The 20,787-nt window shown below is 46.2% G+C and overlaps 1 protein-coding gene across 1 annotated transcript in view; it reads right to left on the bottom strand.

Annotated features, from left to right (window-relative positions):
* Positions 1–203: 203 nt before the first annotated feature.
* Positions 204–20,787, bottom strand: part of LOC126203503 (WSCD family member AAEL009094-like) — a 90,675-nt gene continuing 70,091 nt past the window's right edge. Inside the window, exon 5 of the mRNA XM_049937829.1 lies at positions 204–613. Within this exon, the coding sequence (XP_049793786.1) occupies positions 204–613 (410 nt within the window). The remainder of the gene's footprint in view (positions 614–20,787) is intronic.

The raw sequence follows: 20,787 nt of genomic DNA, 5'->3' as shown, positions 1-20,787 counted from the left end.
GGAAGAGCATCTTTTCGGGGAAAAGAATACCGCGTGCGATCGTACGTCCGGTCGTAGCCTCGCTCCGCAGGGTTGGGACCGGTGTCCGGCTGTCACGTACAGAGGAGTGCAGGGACTCTGGGAGCAGAGGAAGAGGACGACGGCGACGGCGGCGGCCCGTCGGGCGACGGCAGGTGCGAGACGCGAGCTGCGCCGGCCGGCCATCAGCTGCCCGGCGGCTGCGCCGTGGGCCCGGGGTCGACGCCGGCGCCCAGCAGGCGCTGCTGGCGCAGCTGGAAGTCGCGGATGGCGGCGAAGACCTCGTCCTCGGCGGCGCGCAGGTCGCGCTTCATGTCCTCGGAGAAGGGGTCGAAGGCGTCGGCGGCGGCGCGCCGGCGGCGGCGGTAGATGCCCTCGCGGCGCACCACGGTGCAGGCGAGCTGCTGCGCCGAGACGGCGGCGTCGGCGCGCAGGAAGCGCAGCAGGCGCAGCAGGTGGGCGCGCAGCGCGGGGGCGTCGGCCGCCGCCAGCGACTCGTAGCGCGCCACCAGCAGCTCGCCCGGGAAGTTGCGCAGCCAGTCCAGGTTCAGCGCCCGCCACTTGGCCACCATCGACCGCACGAACGACTCCCAGTCTAACGAGAAAGCGTTTAGGGTTAATGGTGTGCAGTCGGGCGAACGAAATAGCTACAGCGGAGAAGAGAACGAGTTACGAAATTTTACTTACTGTGCGTATACAGTAAATTCGTAGGTGATTTGAGGTATACAGGGTGCGAAATGCAGGGCACGAGTTGCCGACCTTGACTGCAACAGCTGCTTTTAACATCGCTGGGCGCACAATCACTGAGCCAACAATCACCACCCAACCACAATAGAAACAGACTTGTTGTTGTTGTGGTCTTCAGTCCGCAGACTGGTTTGATGCAGCTCTCCATGCTACTTTATCCTGTGCAAGCTTCTTCATCGCCCAGTACCTACTGCAACCTACATCCTTCTGAGTCCGTTTATTGTATCCATCTCTTGGTCTCCCTCTACGATTTTTACCCTCCACGCTGCCCTCCAATACTAAATTGGTGATCCCTTGATGCCTCAGAACATGTCCTACCAACCGATCCCTTCTCCTAGTCAAGTTGTGCCACAAACTTCTCTTCTCCCCAATCCTATTCAACACATCCTCATTAGTTACGTGATCTACCAAACTAATCTTCAGCATTCTTCTGTAGCACCACATTTCGAAAGCTTCTATTCTCTTCTCGTCCAAACTATTTATCGTCCATGTTTCACTTCCATACATGGCTACGCTCCATACAAATACTTTCAGAAACGACTTCCTGATACTTGAATCTATACTAGATGTTAACAAATTTCTCTTCTTCAGAAACGCTTTCCTTGCCATTGCCAGTCTAGATTTTATATCCTCTCTACTTCGACCATCATCAGTTATTTTGCTCCCCGAATAGCAAAACTCCTTTACTACATTAAGCGTCTCATTTCCTAATGTAATTCCCTCAGCATCACCCGACTTAATTCGACTACATTCCATTATCCTCGTTTTGCTTTTGTTGATGTTCATCTTATATCCTCCTTTCAAGACACTGTCCATTGCGTTCAACTGCTCTTCCACGTCCTTTGCTGTCTCTAACAGAATTACAATGTCATCGGCCAACCTCAAAGTTTTTATTTCTTCTCCATGGATTTTAATACCTACTCCAAATTTTTCTTTTGTTTCCTTTACTGCTTGCTCAATATACAGATTGAATAACAACCCTGTCTCACTCCCTTCCCAACCACTGATTCCCTTTCATGTCCCTCCATTCTTATAACTGCGATCTGGTTTCTGTACAAATTGTAAATAGCCTTTCGCTCCCTGTATTTTACCCCTGCCACCTTCAGAATTTGAAAGAGAGTATTCCACTCAACATTGTCAAAAGCTTTCTCTAAGTCTACAAATGCTAGAAACGTAGGTTTGCCTTTTCTTAATCTTTCTTCTAAGATAAGTCGTAAGGTTAGTATTGCCTCACGTGTTCCAACATTTCTACGGAATCCAAACTGATCTTCCCCGAGGTCCGCTTCTACCAGTTTTTCCATTCGTCTGTAAAGAATTCGCGTTAGTAGTTTGCAGCTGTGACTTATTAAACTGATAGTTCGGTAATTTTCACATCTGTCAACACCTGCTTTCTTTGGGATTGGAATTATTATACTCTTCTTGAAGTCTGAGGTTATTTCACCTGTCTCATATATCTTGCTCACCAGATGGTAGAGTTTTGTCAGGACTGCCTCTCCCAAGGCTGTCAGTAGTTCTAATTGAATGTTGTCTACTCCCGGGGCCTTGTTTCGACTCAGGTCTTTCAGTGCTCTGTTAAACTCTTCACGCAGTATCATATCTCCCATTTCATCTTCATCTACATCCTCTTCCATTTCCCTAATATTGTCCTCAAGTACATCGCCCTTGTATAGACCCTCTATATACTCCTTCCATCTTTCTGCTTTCCCTTCTTTGATTAGAACTGGGTTTCCATCTGAGCTCTTGATATTCATACAAGTGGTTCTCTTTTCTCCAAAGGTATCTTTAATTTTCCTGTAGGCAGTATCTATCTTACACCTGGTGAGACAAGCCTCTACATCTTTACATTTGTCCTCTAGCCATCCCTGCTTAGCCAGACTTAATAATACTAAAACCCAGCCACAGCCTATACAGCAAAATGACCACTGAGAGAAACTTCCATATGCAGAAGGCAATAGCAGAAGGAAAACAGGTCTTAAACGAATACACTGCACTCTGCAAGAGCACACTATTTAACACATTAAAGGAACTTTACTAATAAAAACAGCACAAACAGATAAAGTCTACACACACACACACACACACACACACACACACACACACACACACACACACACGCACACACACACACACACACACACACACACACACACGAAAAATGGATACACTAAAATCTGCAAAGACGCGCCATTTACATATAAAAGACAACACACACAGCTAAGAAGCACACAGAAAACACACACACACACAAAGATAAAATGCAAATAAAATTCAAATTTGGCGCCGAACCCTCTGTGAACAAATGAACACTGACTGGACTGGGACACATAACAAACGACAATCACACTGTGTTCTGGTGTAGTGAAAAGTGTTTTACTACGTTATTTGTGGAAAATACTTGTTATAGTTACGTATGCATTACAGCATCTCAGCATGATGCGGAGAATGGAAGTGCTTGCCACACGAAAACGTAAGTAAATACGAAAATAGGCGCGAAAACGTCACGAAAAACTAAATTACATTCTAGAAGATAGGTTAACTCCCAGCAAAAAACTTTTCTCATCAACATCGTTTGGTTGCAGATGACAAGCTACCTGTAATAATTAACACAAAAGTGATTTAGAAAATTCATGCTCACCAAATGTACTCGTAAAGGTATTTACAAAAAGAAACGATCTGTAGTTTGAAATAAAAATCCACATAGTTTTATAATCATTTAACAAAAATGTTCACATTACAGAATAAATAAAAACGAAAACCCAGGGCAACAGGCGGGCACTCTCCTTCTCGGTCTCGCCTCATCGTGTTCCGTGGTAAAGTGACGGAGATCTCGAACGTACGTCACAGCCAGCAGCCTTAACACGTCAGAAGCGTAACGGCTCCGGTCCATATTAGCGATTACGCTAACCTCAGGCAACCAGTGACGTCGCGTCAGGGCCCGGGCCCTTATGACGATGGCGAAAGCAGTCCGGCAACGTTCGTTATCCTCGGAGCCTCCAAACATGGGCACATCCACCGTGACGCTGTAGGGACAGGAGTAAAATGACTACCATTGTCACCGGTTATTAAGGTCAGAACTTAATTTTTTCGCCGTTATAACTTAAATCTTATCACTACCCCTTGCATACTGGCACCTGGTGGCTAAAGGCACTGCTCTTCCGTGCATAATTCTTCTGACTGTCGCACTCTCATGCCTGTATGTAGATATCGGTAGTAGATCGTATGATTGCGTTTCGGTGCGGAAATGAACTGACGACAGCCAATGATGAGACGAAAATAGTTCAGACTCCTGTCAGGATATGCAAGGCTCAGGATTTCAATAAATTTCGTAAATTCAAATGGCTCTGAGCACTATGGGACTCAACTGCTGTGGTCATCAGTCCCTAGAACTTAGAACTACTTAAACCTAACTAACCTAAGGACATCACACACACATCCGTGCCCGAGGCAGGATTCGAACCTGCGACCGTAGCAGCAGCGCGGCTCCGGACTGGAGCGCCTAGAACCGCACGGCCACCGCGGCCGGCTCCGTAAATTCCTTCAGGCGCCTGTTCGAATGGTTCTTTACAAGACCGCAGCTGATTTGCTGCATGTACGTTGCGCGTGGCAGTGGGGGGTAAGACTTGTGGTACCGCTCTCTTGACTCTGCCCCAGTCTCCCCCTCCCTCCATCATCCATTTGCAAATGGTGCGCGAAGTGATGCCTGTCAATAACAATTCGTATTTCTGTGAGACTTCTTGGAACCTGTACTCTTTGAATTGCAACGGTGAACCTCTCCGTGGTGGACAGCACCTCACCTCTTTTAAACATCTCTCGAGATTTTAACTACGACATGTGAGTACATTTACCAATCAGCTGTACTCGCCAAGAAAACCCCGATGGTTACTGCACAAACGGCTCTATCTGTGACCTTGAAACACGACCCAGACTGGACTTACATTTACAAACAGAGACTAGATGTACATAAAACTCAGAACATGATTTTTTTACCTAGCAATAAAACTACAATAAATTGCGGAAGGATATTACAGAGTTTACTGAAACGAACTTATTTAAAAGGACAAGTTACAAAGTACCTGTTAAGTAGGAGGAGGAGGAGGTTAGTGTTTAACGTCCCGTCGACAACGAGGTCATTACAGACGGAGCAACAGCTCGGATAATGGAATGATGGGAAATGAAATAAGCCGCACCTTTTGGAAGAAACCATCCCGACATCCGCCTGAAGCTATTTAGAGAAATCACGGGAAACCTAAATCAAGATGGCCGGAAACGGGATTGAACCGTCGTCCTCCCGAATGCGAGTCCAGTGTGCTAGCCACTGTGTCACGCCACTCGGCACTTGTTAAGTGACACATTCCAACCACTTAAGATTTACTTAGATAACACACAATATTTTTCGCTGAAAAACGTATAAAGTAAATGATACAAAAGATTAAATTAGTAACATTTCAGACAACAGACTAATGTCTTATATTTTTTTCTGAAAAACCTCACTCCAAAAGCTATGTAATGTGTAGTATTGTCCGCGGCTCAGGGTCTTGTGGTTAGCAGCACCACGCATACATCTCAGTCTCCCGGGTTCGATTCCTGACCGAGCCCAAGATTTTCTTCGCTCGGTGACTAGCTGCCTGTGTTCTCCACCGACACCGTCATTTCATTTACTGACACCTGACCCTCTGTCACAGCCCAACATCTCACTCACTCTGAAGGGATGCAGACACTGTTTTTCAGGTTACTAAAGGGTAAGTTGAGGAACACAAAGTGGAAACCATACATCGTCGCCGTGCTCCTGGTGTACGCCGATACTGTGTGTAATATTACAATATTAAATAATGCGCGTATAATTTGTGTTGTGTGTGTGTGTATCTGTGTGTGTGTGTGTGTGTGTGTGTGTGTGTGTGTGTGTGTAGTGACTGGGAGTGAGAAGAGAATTAAGAATGTAGCACTAGCCTTTTACTTTATTAAATAACTTCTTTGCAAAACAGTATGATACAATAGGGATGAACCGAATTATGTGGTACTGTTTTAAACACACTGGCCTTGTATTCGGGAACGTGGAGGCTCCAGTCTTGAATCACCGACCCTGATTTAGGTTCAAATGGCTCTGAGCACTATGGGACTCAGCATCTGAGGTCATCAGTCCCCTGGACTTAGAACTACTGAAGCCTAAGGACATCACACACATCCAAGCCCGAGGCAGGATTCGAACCTGAGACCGTAGCAGTAGCGCGGTTCCGGACTGGAGCGCCTGGAACCGCTCGGCCACCGCGGCCGGCCCTGATTTAGGTTTTACGTCGTTTCCCTAATTTACTACAGGCAAATCCCGGGATGTTTCCTATTATGACGCTACGAATGAAACCACGGATGGACAAAGCTTCGGCTGCTTCCACTTCTACTATTAGGATCAGCCAGTACAGTTTGAAATGAGAGTCTAAGTTGCTGTGTGTTTCCATTCCACGATTAGTGTGATTTGAAGAGAAGTAATAAAATGAGCTCTAACATGGAAAGTAAGCGTTTCCGGACACATGTCCACATAACATATTTTCTTTCTTTGTGTACCCCTCTTTGGTGCCCCCCCCCCCCCCCCCCAAAGCTCTGCCGTCATTCTTACATTGTCAACCGTCCCAGACTGACAAACAGTACTCAAGAATTGGTCGAAAGAGTGTTTTGCAAGCCACTCTTCTCGCGAATGAACTACAGTTTGCTCAGGACTTATGCATCTGTTATTCTTACATAAAGATTTATATGATTATTGCATATTTGTCCCACAGGACGGACTCTCATGGAATTCTTCAGTGAGGTGACAAAACTCATGGGAGAGCGATATACGCATAAACAGACAGGAAATGGCAGCGCATTGGAGAACCTGTCATTCGTACTGAGGTGATTCATGTGAAAAGGTTTCTACTTGATTGCGGCTGCAAGACGGGAGTTAACAGACACTTAACGCGGAATGGTAGTTCCAGCCAGAGGAATGGGACACTCCCTTTCGGAAATCGTTAGGGAATTCAATATTCCACGATCCACAGTACCAAGAGTGTGCTCGAGAAAACCAAATTTCGGGAATTACCTCTCACTACTGACAACGCGGTGGCCAGCGGCCTTCGCTTAACGACGGAGAGCAGCGGCGTTTGCGTAGAGTTGTCAGTGATAACAGACAAGCAACACTGTGAAAAACCGCAGAAATCAATGTGGGATGTACGAGCAACGTATCCGTTAGGACAGAGCGGCGAAATTTGGCGTCAATCGGTTACAGAAGCAAACGACCGATGCAAGTGCCTCTGGTGACGGCACGACATCGCCTGCAGCGCATCTCCTGCGCTCGCAACCATATCGGCTGGATGCTAGACGACTGGAGAACCGTGGTCCGGTCAGGTGAGTCCCAGCTCCAGTTGGTATGAGGTGATGGTACAGTTCGCGTGTGGTGCAAACGCCACGGAGCAACGACCGAAGTTATCAACAAGGCCCTCTGCAAGCTTGTGGAGACTCAGCAACGGTGTGGATTGACTTCACGTGGAATGGACCGGGGCCTCTCCATGTTCGGTTCCTTGGAGACCATTTGCAGCCATTCATGGGCTTCATGTTCCCAAACAACAATGGAATTTTTATGGATGACAACGTGCGGTGTCACCAGGCCACAACTGTCAGGGATTAGTTTGAAAGCCGGCCGCTGTAGCCGAGCGATTACAGGCGCTTGTCCGGAACCGAGCTACTGCTACGGTCAGAGGTTCGAATCCTGCCTCGGGCATGGATGTGTGTGATGTCAAATGGTTCAAATGGCTCTGAGCACTATGGGACTTAACTTCTGAGGTCATCAGTCCCCTAGAACTTAGAACTACTTAAACCTAACTAACCTACGGACATTACACACATCCATGTCCGAGGCAGGATTCGAACCTGCGACCGTAGCGGTCGTGCAGCCCCAGACTATAGTGACTAGAACCGCTCGGCCACTCCAGCCGGCTGTGTGATGTCCTTAGGTTAGTTACGTTTACGTAGTTCTAAATCTATAGGTCTGGTGACCTCAGATGTTAAGTCCCATAGTGCTTAGAGCCATTTGAACTATTTTTATTAGTTTGAAGAACATTCTGGACAGTTAGAGCGAATAATTTGGCTACCCAGATCACCCGACGCGAATGAAATTTATGGGACATAATCGAGAGGTCAGTTGCACCGGGAACACTTTCCGCAATTATGGACGGCTATAGAGGTAGCATGGGTCAGTATTTCTCCAGGGGACTTCCAGCGACTTGTTGAGACCATACCGCGTCGAGTCGCTGCACTACACCGTGCAGCACGATATTAGGAGGCATCCAACGACTTTTGACAGCTCAGTGAACGATTTTTATTGTTTGTAGCGATTTCCCGCCAGCACTGTAAGCTAGCTTCTTCTGGCTTTGCACAGTTCCTATCCGCAAGAGCATCCTCATCAGCGCACACTCTCAAGAAGGCTGGAAGTTACTCACTGGATAATTTTCTGTACGTGGTGAAGAGTAGAGACCTCGTAACACTTCTTCGCCATAACCTAAGGCTATTTTTACATCCTTAGCTTCGTTTCCTTAAGAAGGACGTGTGGATTTTTATGTATTAAGGACTCAAGAATCCTTAAGATAGCGCCGGCCGGAGTGGCCGTGCGGTTCTAGGCGCTACACTCTGGAGCCAAGCGACCGCTACGGTCGCAGGTTCGAATCCTGCCTCGGGCATGGATGTGTGTGATGTCCTTAGGGTAGTTATGTTTAATTAGTTCTAAGTTCTAGGCGACTGATGACCTCAGAAGTTAAGTCGCATAGTGCTCAGAGCCATTTGAAGCAACCTTAAGCCGGCCGAAGTGGCCGTGCGGTTAAAGGCGCTGCAGTCTGGAACCGCAGGACCACTACGGTCGCAGGTTCGAATCCTGCCTCGGGCATGGATGTTTGTGATGTCCTTAGATTAGTTAGGTTTAACTAGTTCTAAGTTTTAGGGGACTAATGACCTCAGCAGTTGAGTCCCATAGTGCTCAGAGCCATTTGAACCAACCTTAAGATAGCATTTTGTCCATTGAGCGACAGTGCGGGGCAGCATGTAATGCCTTCCGAAAGTCAAAGGAGATGGCATCGACCAGGAAAGCGCTATCTAAGTCCTTAGGCCTCGTGGAGAAACAGAGCACGCCGAATCTTACGAGATCATTGTTGATCGGAATCTACGTTAATTCGTATGAAACAGTTTTTTTTCCCAAAAGCACCGTAATATGTAAGAATATATGACGTTCCATAATTGTACAAGATATTGAAGCCAGTGATATAAGCCTATAGCTGTGTGCATCTGTTAGACTACCCATCCTCAAAATTGTAATGACCTGCGACTTTTCCCAGATGCAATGCACCAGCGACTTCCAATAAACTTTTGCTTGGGGGAGAACAATTTCTTTCGCTTAGCTTTTACAGGATGTAGCAGACATTTGGTGAGATCCACTTGGGTTCTACCTGTCGAGCGAGTGTAGTCGCTTTGCTACTCCGCGATGAGGCAAGTCAATGTCTGACGGCACGGCGGCAGCGTTTGTGCTGTGGGCGTGATAGAGCAGACTGGCCAAAGCAGTGGCAGTGCCGCGGGGGTCGGCGGTTCAGGTCCCCCTTCCTGTCATCTAGGGTTAGCTGCCCCGTTGCTTCCCTAAACCAGTTATGGCATATGCCGGGACGGTTCCTTTCAACTTTCAAAAGGATAATTCCCCACACATCGTTCCCCATTACCAGTTCGCCCTAATGACCTGTTTATACAGGGTGTTACAAAAAGGTACGGCCAAACTTTCGGAAAACATTCCTCACACACAAATAAAGAAAAGATGTTATGTGGACATGTGTCCGGAAACGCTTAATTTCCCTGCTAGAGCTCATGTTAGTTTCGTCAGTATGTACTGTACTTCCTCGATTCACCGCCAGTTGGCTCAATTGAAGGAAGGTAATGATGACTTCGGTGCTTGTGTTGACATGCGACTCATTGCTCTACGGTACTAGCATCAAGCACATCAGTACGTAGCATCAACAGGTTAGTGTTCATCACGAACGTGGTTTTGCAGTCAGTGCAATGTTTACAAATGGGTAGTTGGCAGATGCCCATTTGATGTATGGATTAGCACGGGGCAATAGCCGTGGCGCGGTACGTTTGTGTCGAGACAGATTTCCAGAACAAAGGTGTCCCGACAGGAAGACGTTCGAAGCAATTGATCGACGTCTTAGGAAGCACGGAACATTCCAGCCTACGACTCGCGACTGGGGAAGACCTAGGACGACGAGGACACCTGCAATGGACGAGGCAAATGGCTCTGAGCACTATGGGACTCAACTGCTGAGGTCATTAGTCCCCTTGAACTTAGAACTAGTTAAACCTAACTAACCTAAGGACATCACAAACATCCATGCCCGAGGCAGGATTCGAACCTGCGACCGTAGCGGTCTTGCGGTTCCAGACTGCAGCGCCTTTAACCGCACAGGACGAGGCAATTCTTCGTGCAGTTGACAATAACCCTAATGTCATCGTCAGAGAAGTTGCTGCTGTACAAGGTAACGTTGACCACGTCACTGTATGGAGAGTGCTACGGGAGAACCAGTTGTTTCCGTACCATGTACAGCGTGTGCAGGCACCATCAGCAGCTGATTGGCCTCCACGGGTACACTTCTGCGAATGGTTCATCCAACAATGTGTCAATCCTCATTTCAGTGCTAATGTTCTCTTTACGGATGAGGATTCATTCCAACGTGATCAAATTGTAAATTTTCACAATCAACATGTGTGGGGTGACGAGAATCCGCACGCAATTGTGCAATCACGTCATCGACACAGATTTTCTGTGAAGGTTTGGGCAGGCATTGCTGGTGATGTCTTGATTAGGCCCCATGTTCTTCCACCTACGCTCATTTGGGCACGTTATCATGATTTCATACAGGATACTCTACCTGTGCTGCTAGAACATGTGCCTTTACAAGTACGACACAACATGTGGTTCATGCAGGATGGAGCTCCTGCACATTTCAGTCGAAGTGTTCGTACGCTTCTCAATAACAGATTCGGTGACCGATGGATTGGTAGAGGCGGACCAATTCCGTGGCCTCCACGCTCTCCTGACCTCAACCCTCTTGACTTTCATTTATGGGGGCATTTGATAGCTCTTGTCTACGCAATCCCGGTAACAAATGTAGAGTCTCTTCGTGCGTGTATTGTGGACGGCTGTGATACAACACGCCATTCTCCAGGGTTGCATCAGCGCATCAGGGATTCCATGCGACGGAGGGTGGATGCATGTATCCTCGCTAACGGAGGACATTTTGAACATTTCCTGCAACAAAGTGTTTGAAGTCACGCTGGTACGTTCTGTTGCTGTGTGTTTCAATTCCACGATTAGTGTGATTTGAAGAGAAGTAATAAAATGAGCTCTAACATGCAAAGTAAGCGTTTCCGGACACATGTCCACATAACATATTTTCTTTCTTTGTGTGTGAGGAATGTTTCCTGAAAGTTTGGCCGTACCTTTTTGTAACACCCTGCAGACGGTAATCTCCGCCCCTCCTTCCTTCTTGTGGTGACCGCGACGTACGCGGGACAGTGCTACGTCTGACCTCGGTGGTGCCCTGCATGGTAGCACCGTGCCGCCTGTGTGGAGACGACCGGAGAATCTCGGGCCACGGTCGACTTGCACGGCGGCCGGTCGTAGCAGCCTTTCACCAATGCTGGATTCGAATGCTGTTGACCTTTTGGTTTGGCTTATATGTGTATCCTCGTATTTCCATATATTCAAGGCAGTCCGCCTTAATCATTAAGGTAACTTGTGACAATGCAACCATTAAGGCGTTTCGAGATGTGCCCCACTAGTTTGCACACCCACGCCCGTACCTTCTTAAACTCCTCATACGGGCGTTAAACCAAACAATGTGATAGCCTGCTACACATCCCTAACTTCTGTCACTTGCTTTCTAGCTTGTGTGTAGCACACCGGCAATGTGCTCTGATCTCCCTCCTCTCATCTCTTGTCAAACAGAACCAGCTCTTTACTCTCACGAAGTGATGAGTGCTACCGACATAGCATCTCAAATTAATTTCATATTTCTAGATTTCCAAGAGGCTTTCGATAGCGGTCTTCACAAGAGGCTTCATATAACAATGTGTGCCTATGGAATATTGTCTCTGTGGTGTGACTGCATTCGGGATTTCCCGTCAGAAAGATTACATTTCGCAGTGACTGACGGCGACTCATTGAGTAAAACACGAGTGATATTTGTCGTTCCCACAGGGAGTTGTTGGAGGCCCTCTGCTGTTTGTAATCTAGTGCTGAAAGGAATCCGTTGAAATTCAGTTACACGATAAATCACCCTGCTCTGATACTCTTGTGAGCAGGGCATATTCCATGAGGATAATGCAAAAGCCACACTACAGACGCCTATTGGAATGCTCACCAGGGCCGGTCGGGGTGGCCGAGCGGTTCTAGGCGCTACAGTCTGGAACCGCGTGACCGCTACGGTCGCAGGTTCGAATCCTGCCTCGGGCATGGATGTGTGTGAATTTCCTTAGGTTAGTTAGGTTTAAGTAGTTCTAAGTTCTAGGGGACTGATGATCTCAGCAGTTAAGTCCCATAGTGCTCAGAGCCATTTGAAGGATTTGAACTGCTCACCAGTCCGCTGATCTGTCACTAACGGAACACGTCCGGGGTGCGACGAGAAGACGAATGCCACCTCCAGACAGCAGTCTTCGTGAAGCGCGTGTAAGATTCTCCAAAGTGCTGTTCGGAGGATGTTTGTTTCCGTGCCATAACTAACATAAGACTTGAATTACGTCTGTGAGGAGCCGCACTCTTACTGATGTTAGTAACGGTCATCTGTTCCGAATGCGATAAAAGTTTAAAAATTCAACACCAGATATTTGGTGAATATCTCCACAACTTTGAAAAGTATGGGACTCATGTTTCATTTTGTAACACTTTTCCGTTTCCGTCAGGTAGCACAGTGTCCATAATATTCTGCTATCATTTCAAAAAAATCATTACTTGCAAACTATTAGAGACAGAGCATCGTGATTTGTTGTAAAGTGCACAACAGCTTACAAACTTTGATGTTTTCCTGTTGTGCTAGTATATACATCAAAAAGTTTTGCATCACCTCGGTTCCGATAGTTCCGGAAACTGTACAGAAAATTGGAATAGATATCAACATAAACACCATTTCCGTCCTTTTTATTACTAGGCGTAATGAAAAACACACATTGCATGTTGTAATACCCTATACCGAGACCTTGACAGGTGGTGGCCCAGACTGCTGTACATACCGGTACCTCTAATACCCAGTAGCACGTCCTCTTGCATTGATGCATGCCTGTATTCGTCGTGACGCACTATCCGCAAGTTCATCAAGGCACTGTTGGTCCAGATTGTCCCACTCGGGGTAGACCCTCAGGTCGTTATCCTGAAGGAAGTCATTCACAAGATGTGAACGATAGTGGCGCGAATTGTCGTCCATGAAGACGAATGCCTCGCCAATATGTCGCCGATGTGGTTGCACCACCGGTCAGAGGATGGCATTCACGTATCGTACAGCCGTTAAGGCGCCTTCCATGACCGCCAGCGACGTACGTCGGCCGTACATAATGCCACCCAAGACCAGCAGGGGACGTCCACCATGCTGCACTCGCCGGACAGTGTGTCTAAGGCGTTGAGCCTGACCGGGTTGCCTCCACATACGTTTCCGACGATTGCCTGGTTGAAGGCATATGCGACACTCATCGGTGAAGAGAACTTGATGCCAATCCTCAGCAGTACATTCGGCATGTTATTGGGCCCATCTGTACTGCGCTGCATGGTGTCGTGGTTGCAGAGATGGACCTCGCCATGGACGTCGGGAGTGAAGTTGCGCTCCATGCAGCCTATTGCGCACAGTTTGAGTCGTAACACGACGTCCTGTGCTTGCAAGAAAAGCATCATTCAACACGGTGGCGTTGCTATCATGGTTCCTCCGAGCCATAATCCGTAGGTATCGGTCATCCACTGCAGTAGTAGCCCTTGGGCGGGGTCTGAGCGAGGCATGTCATTGACAGTTCCTGTTTCTCTGTATCACCTCCATGTCCGAACAAGATCGCTTTGATTCATTCCGAGACGCCAGGACACTTCCCTTGTTCAGAGCCCTTCTTGGTACAAACCGCGGTAGTGACCGTCTAGGCATGGTTGAACTACAGACAACACGAGCCGTGTACCTCCTTCCTGGTGCAATGACTGGAACTGATCGGCTGTCAGACCCCCTCCGTCTAATAGGCGCTGCTCATGCATGGTTGTTTACATCTTTGGGCGGGTTTCAAATGGTTCAAATGGCTCTGAGCACTATGGGACTTAACATCTATGGTCATCAGTCCCCTAGAACTTAGAACTACTTAAACCTAACTAACCGAAGGACATCACACAACACCCAGCCATCACGAGGCAGAGAAAATCCCTGACCCCGCCGGGAATCGAACCCGGGAACCCGGGGGGCGGGTTTAGTGACATCTCTGATCAGTCAAAGGGACTGTGTCTGTGAAACAATATCCACAGTCAACGACTATCTTCAGGAGTTCTGGGAACCGGGGTGATGCAAAACTTTTTTTGATGTGTGTATTTCAATGAGTCCCCCGCTCGTGACTCCTAGAACATAAAGGCTTTATTCGAGTTCTGCCCACAGCATACAGGTAACGATACCCAGGAGTTTCAGTGTTAAGAGTGAAAGAAATGCCTCTGGCAGGTGGGAATATTACAGTCCTAATGGTTATCTGACGAAGCATTTGCAACAAAATGCCAGAATTGGAAACACTCACGAAAACCAGTGAAGCTCACTTAATACTAGCCACAGAAAGCTGGTTGAAACCTGAAATTGATAACAGTGAGATTTTTGGTCAAAATTTAACTGTATATTGAAAGGATAGGCTAATGGGAAAAGGATGTGGTGTATTTGTCGCAGCAGACAAGAAACTCAGACCCACCAAGACAGACATTGAAGCTGCATGTGAAATTGTTTAGGCAAGACTCAATATCAGAGGTGGGCATAAAATTACAATGGGATCGTTCTATTGCCCACTAGACTCATCTCCTTAGGTGATCAAAAACTTTAGACAAAATCTCAGTTCCCTTGTACGTAAGTTTCCCAATCATAGAGTAATCATCGGTGGAGAGTAGCTAGTTAAAAAACTTCAGAAAGTGAAGAATCACATCAGTGGAGAGTTTTATCATCCAACGATTAATTGGGAAAATTACAGTTTTGTTTGCGGTGGGCGTGATAAGACATCCTATGAAACTTTACTAAATGCCTTCTCTGAGAACTACCTAGAACACATAGTTCGGAACCCCGCTCATGATGGAAATATATTGCATCTAATTACAAAACAAAAGACCTGACCTCTTTGAGAACGTAGACATCGGAACGGGTATCAGTGACTATGGCAAAAACGATCGCCGATGTACAGATGGCAACTAAAACAAGCAGAAAGATATATACGTTCAGTAAACTAGATAAAAAATCAGTAGCGTCATATCTCAATGATGAACTTAAAACTTTCGGCACATTACAGGAGCGTGTAGAAGAATTCTGGCTCAAATTCAAAAGAATAGTTGACTATTCGCTGGAGAGATATACACCCAGTAGAATAGTTCATGACGGGAGGGAACCTCCATAGTATGCAATCACTGTAAAGAAACTTCTAAAGAAATAGAGACTACTTATCTTGGATGGACAGTCATCGTCAGATGCAGAAGTAACTTCTGGTGTGTTCCGCGGAAGGGTGTTGGGACTCTTTTTTAATAGTAAAAATGGCTCTGAGCACTATGGGACTCAACTGCTGTGGTCATAAGTCCCCTAGAACTACTTAAACCTAACTAACCTAAGGACATCACACACATCCATGCCCGAGGCAGGATTCGAACCTGCGACCGTAGCGGTCGTGCGGTTCCAGACTGTAGCGCCTTTAACCGCTCGGCCACTCCGGCCGGCTGGGACTCTTTCTGTTCATGTTGTAAATTAATGATCTTTCTGACAATACTAACAGTAACTTCAGATTTTTTGCAGACGATGCAGTTATCTGTAATAAAGTAATGTCTGAAAGCAACTGTATAAATGTTCAGTCAGATCTTGATAAGATTTGAAAGTGTTCCAAAGATTGACAACTCGCTTTAAATGTTCAGAAAAGCAACATTGTGCATTTCACAAGACCAAAAAGCGTAGTGTCCTATGACTATAACATCAATGAGTCACTGTTGAAATCGGCCAACCCATACACATACCCGCGTGTAGCACTTCGTAGGGATATGAAATGTAACAGTCACATAGGCTCTGTTGTGGGTAATGCAGGTGGTAGACTTTTGGCTCATTGGTAGAATACTGGGGAAGTGGAATCAGTGTACGAAGGAGAATGTTTACAAATGACTCGTGCGATCCGTTCTAGAATATTGCTCACGTATGCGGGATCCATACTAAATAGGCCTAAGGGGGCATGTCGAACGTATACAGAGAAGGGCAACACGAATGGTCATGTTACATTGATGATGAAGAGACTAAATTGCAAGACTCTTGAAGTTAGACGTAAACTATCCCAAAAAATCTACTAACAAACTTTCAAGAACCGGCTTTAAATGATGAGTCTACGAATATACTACAACACGCTACGTATCACTCACATAGGAACCGTGAGGACAAGATTAGAATAATTACAGCGTGCACAGAGGAACTCAATCATTTTTCCAGCTCTCCATACGTGAATGAAACGGGAAGAAACCCTAATAACTGGTACAATGAATGGGACGCACCCTCTGCCACGCACTTTGCTGTGGTTTTGCAGAGTATGGATGCAGATGTACCGTTCCAACTGCTTCATCGATTCCTGCATGAAGGGCAGCAGTGTCCCTGAGTAGTGTTGTGTAACGTCGGAAGAGCGCGGAGGCGATGCGGTAGGACCGCCACGACTCATCCGCCTCTCAGGAAATGTGTGATTCGGCGCATCCCACACGTACAAACTCCAATGTGGCGGGGGGTGCCCTATCGTGCGGCAGCTATTCGATCTGCGGTGGCAGAGCATGTCCAGGTAAACATTTTCCGTAATAGTCCTCTCTACGAAGAAAAATGGTCCTGTCACCCTGCCCTTCCATAAAGGCGTCGGTAATTCCGCTGTAGCATTGTTACAGATCTGGATTCTGGGTACCAGGTGACATATTGTGCCTTCTCGTAGAGATGCACAAAGGAAAAAAAACTCGGACAGCTTCTAAGCGTTTCACAATGATCCAGGATACTCTATCGATATGGCTTTTTCAAGCGATAGCGGGACTTTATGGACACCCTGTATAATATGACTGAAACAGTTAATTATTGTTATTATTATTATTAATGTTATTATTGTATTCCGGGCCACGTAGCTACTAGCGAGCTTTCCCCCTACAGTCATTTCCGCGCTGCCTCACACCGGTCCTACGGGTGATGCTGGGTGCACTTCACTCCAGTTTTCGGACCCACCATCTACTGGTGGACGTTGTAAGAGAGATTAAGATGTTCTGAAGGACATTTTGTACTGATCTGTAGCGTAAATTCGCTATGGTCAATTCAAAGCTGCTCAACGTTTTTGCTATCTAGTTTTGTGCACTTTGGGTAAGTCGTTTTCCCTAGTCGTCCATCCTGACTATAGGCTGCAAGAGATTAGCGTCCTGTTTATTATACCTGTTATAATGCATTCTTAATTTTGTGGCAGTTCCTTAATGTGTCTGATTCAGCGCACCTCCTTCTTCTTTGATACGGTTGAGGACTTTTCTCAGAATCTTGCTGTCCTTTAGTCGTAGTTTCTCGAGTTGTAACTTTCTGACCACGTTCAGTTATTCTGAGATACAGAGCATTAAAATTCTCAGTCCGGTGTTGGAGTGTCGGAGTTCTAGGCTGACGGAAAGGGATTTGGACTTGTAAATGGTCTTACAGAGGTGGCGGCTGTCTACAGCTTGGTGCAACCGTTGTTCGTGGCGAGACCCCCCATGCTATAAGAGACGCAGTCTGCTCTTCCGGTCGGCTCCCTGCAGCAAGACTGCGTGTGGAACGTGATCGTACTTCTTTGTCGCACAGTTCGGTTCTCTCTTCGCCATCATGTCGGCAACTTCATTTCTCTCACGCCGAAGTGCTCCTTCAACCACACGATAATGGTCACCTTACTATGGTGATATGATTGTGCCACTTGTTCTGCCATGTAGTTGTAGATTATTTTGACTACATGGTTCTTTAACAGAATTATCGCAGAACTGCAAGTCTTGCAGTATAGTAACCGTTTCGTCACCTGTGGTATTTACGTGCTTTAGACATCCTCTTCGGTAGCTCTGAATCATCTGGTTACGATATAGTATGCAGCAGCGACGCCTTCAGTTGTACGCGACGTATCTGTATAGAGGTGCCGTATATTTTCCCACTCTATAGAACACATTCCATCAAAAATTTGCTATTTATATTAGAATCCGCACGAGGTGCATGTCCGCGTGAGGCTAGACGAGTTCCGAGCAAGCAATACGTTTGTGGATCTCTGGTGTTGATTTACGAAACTAACTTTCACGAGAGCAACTAGTCATGCCCTCACAGTCCACGCACTCGTGACGATCTGCTGCAAATCTACTGGAGGTGACTGACCTACAGTTGATGAAAGACGTTGTTGTTGTTGTTGTGGTCTTCAGTCCTGAGACTGGTTTGACGCAGCTCTCCATGCTACTCTATCCTGTATAAGCCTCTACATCTCTCAGTACCTACTGCAGCCTACATCCTTCTGAATCTGCTTAGTGTATTCATCTCTTGGTCTCCCTCTACGATTTTTACCCTCCACGCTGCCCTCCAATACTAAATTGGTGATCCCTTGATGCCTCAGAATATGTCCTACCAACCGATCCCTTCTTCTCGTCAAGTTGTGCCACAAATTTCAACTCAATACCTCCTCATTAGTTATGTGATCTACCCATCTAATCTTCAGCATTCTTCTGTAGCACCACATTTTGAAAGCTTCTATTCTCTTCTTGTCCAAACTATTTATCGTCCACGTTTAACTTCCATACATGGTTACACTCCATACAAATACTTTCAGAAACGGCTTCCTGACACCTGAATCTATACCCGATATTAACAAATTTCTCTTCTTCAGAAATGCTTTCCTTGCCATTGACAGTCTACATTTTATACCCTCTCTACTTCGACCATCATCAGTTATTTTGCTCCCCAAATAGCAAAACTCATTTACTACTTTAAGCACCTCACTTCGTAATCTAATTCCCGCAGCATCACCCGATTTAATTCGACCTGAAAGAGGTAGTAGGAGATTAAATACTTCTAATAATAAGGGCAGCTCCACGAAAATTACAGCTGAGCACAATACGTGTCTGGAGAACAGGGTGTGACAGGAGGTAGCTGTCGGAAACTGTGTAAACAAAGATTCGTGGTGAAACGGCTGCTAAAAAGTCTGTGCTGCAATAAAACCCGGCGTGGCTGGGTCGCCTCGACTGGTATACAGACTGTTTCAAACACTTGGGGCAGGTTCCTTAGGCCAAAAAAAGGAAAAAAAAATGTTCACTAAACATGGGCTCTAAAGTGGATACCTGAAGAGGTATGAGTACTTGTTCAGTAGAAGAGACGTGTTTCACAGCAGCGAAGATGAACAAGTGTCGATAGCTCTTAATGTATGCATTTTATACCCCAACTTTACTGGACATTTTTTGCTGTTTTGATGTAAGGAGCTTCTACCCAAATAATTAATATGTTATTCTGAAACACCCGATACGAGTAATGTATTATGTGAGAACTTAATTTTCAGAATAAAGTTTCAACACAGAATAACATTTTTTTTTTCGTGAAACTTGGAAAGGCCACCAGGTAGGCCTGGACTACGCAGTCAGCCATCACGTATGCAGTCATCGAGTGTCTGATAGTCTCTGTCCGAAGCGCCCCAGTCCAGCCGCAGCGGGCGAGACAGGCGCTGGACTCACATTTTGTCCAAGCATCGTAAATGAGGAAGCGCGGTCCAGGCACGAAACAGATCGCTTGTAACACCCTCGCCTGTCCCATTTCTGGCTAATGTACGAGGGCGTGCTGGAAAGTAATACCTCCGAATTTTGTATGTGAAAGCTCTTAAACCGTTTTAAATGAAACAAACTTTATCAACATTCCACTTGCATACTTTTCACGCCTACATATATATTTCGCAGCGTAGTCAACATGGCGACGAAAATATTTCTCCGAACGAGAGGCCAGTTTGTTGATGCCATCACTGCAGAATGTTTGTCTTTCTTGACCGACCCACATCCTCACCTCTGCTTATCTGTTTCATCAAGTGAAGTCCTCGAGGGTGTTCTTTAGGTTCTGGAACAGATGAAAATCGGATGGGGCCAAGTCGGGACTGTACGGAGGACAATCACTACCTGAATAATTTCTTTTATCTCATCATACATTTCATCAATTTTTTCATCATCTGCAGAGCTAGTTGGCATATGAACTTGTACTACTGTAGTAGGTATGGGCTTCGTGTCTATCTTGGTCACAATAATGCGTTCACTACGCTGTTTGTAGTAGCTTATCCGTGCTCCAATTTTTTTATTCACTATTGAACCTACTCCTGCATTACCCCTGTTTGATTTTGTATTTATAACCCTGTATTCACCTGACCAAAAGTCTTGTTCGTCCTGCCACCGAACTTCACTAATTTCCGCTATATATAAGTTTAACCTATCCATTTCCCTTTTTAAATTTTCTAACCTACCTGCCCGATTAAGGGATCTGACATTCCACGCTGGTGCCTTAGATTATGTGTATGCGTATGTTTAAAGAAAGTGCTTCATACAGTCTTCGCTGCTGCGTGAACACAAGCAGTCAGCACTGGAACGCAATAGCGCGGATTTTTCAGCTGAAGTAACCAAAACAGCTTCACTTTAATAATTCGTTTACATCGTTTACAATCGTTGTGAGACACAATCACAGTTAAGTAGACACTGTCTCACATCTTGTTTTGGTCGTAGGGCACAACCACCCCAAGGAAATATCATAA

This window comes from Schistocerca nitens, chromosome 9, assembly GCF_023898315.1.
Source record: "Schistocerca nitens isolate TAMUIC-IGC-003100 chromosome 9, iqSchNite1.1, whole genome shotgun sequence".
Taxonomy (NCBI): domain Eukaryota; kingdom Metazoa; phylum Arthropoda; class Insecta; order Orthoptera; family Acrididae; genus Schistocerca; species Schistocerca nitens.
The sequence above is the reverse complement of the archived record's forward strand: the minus strand, read 5'-3'. Positions and strand labels throughout refer to the sequence as shown.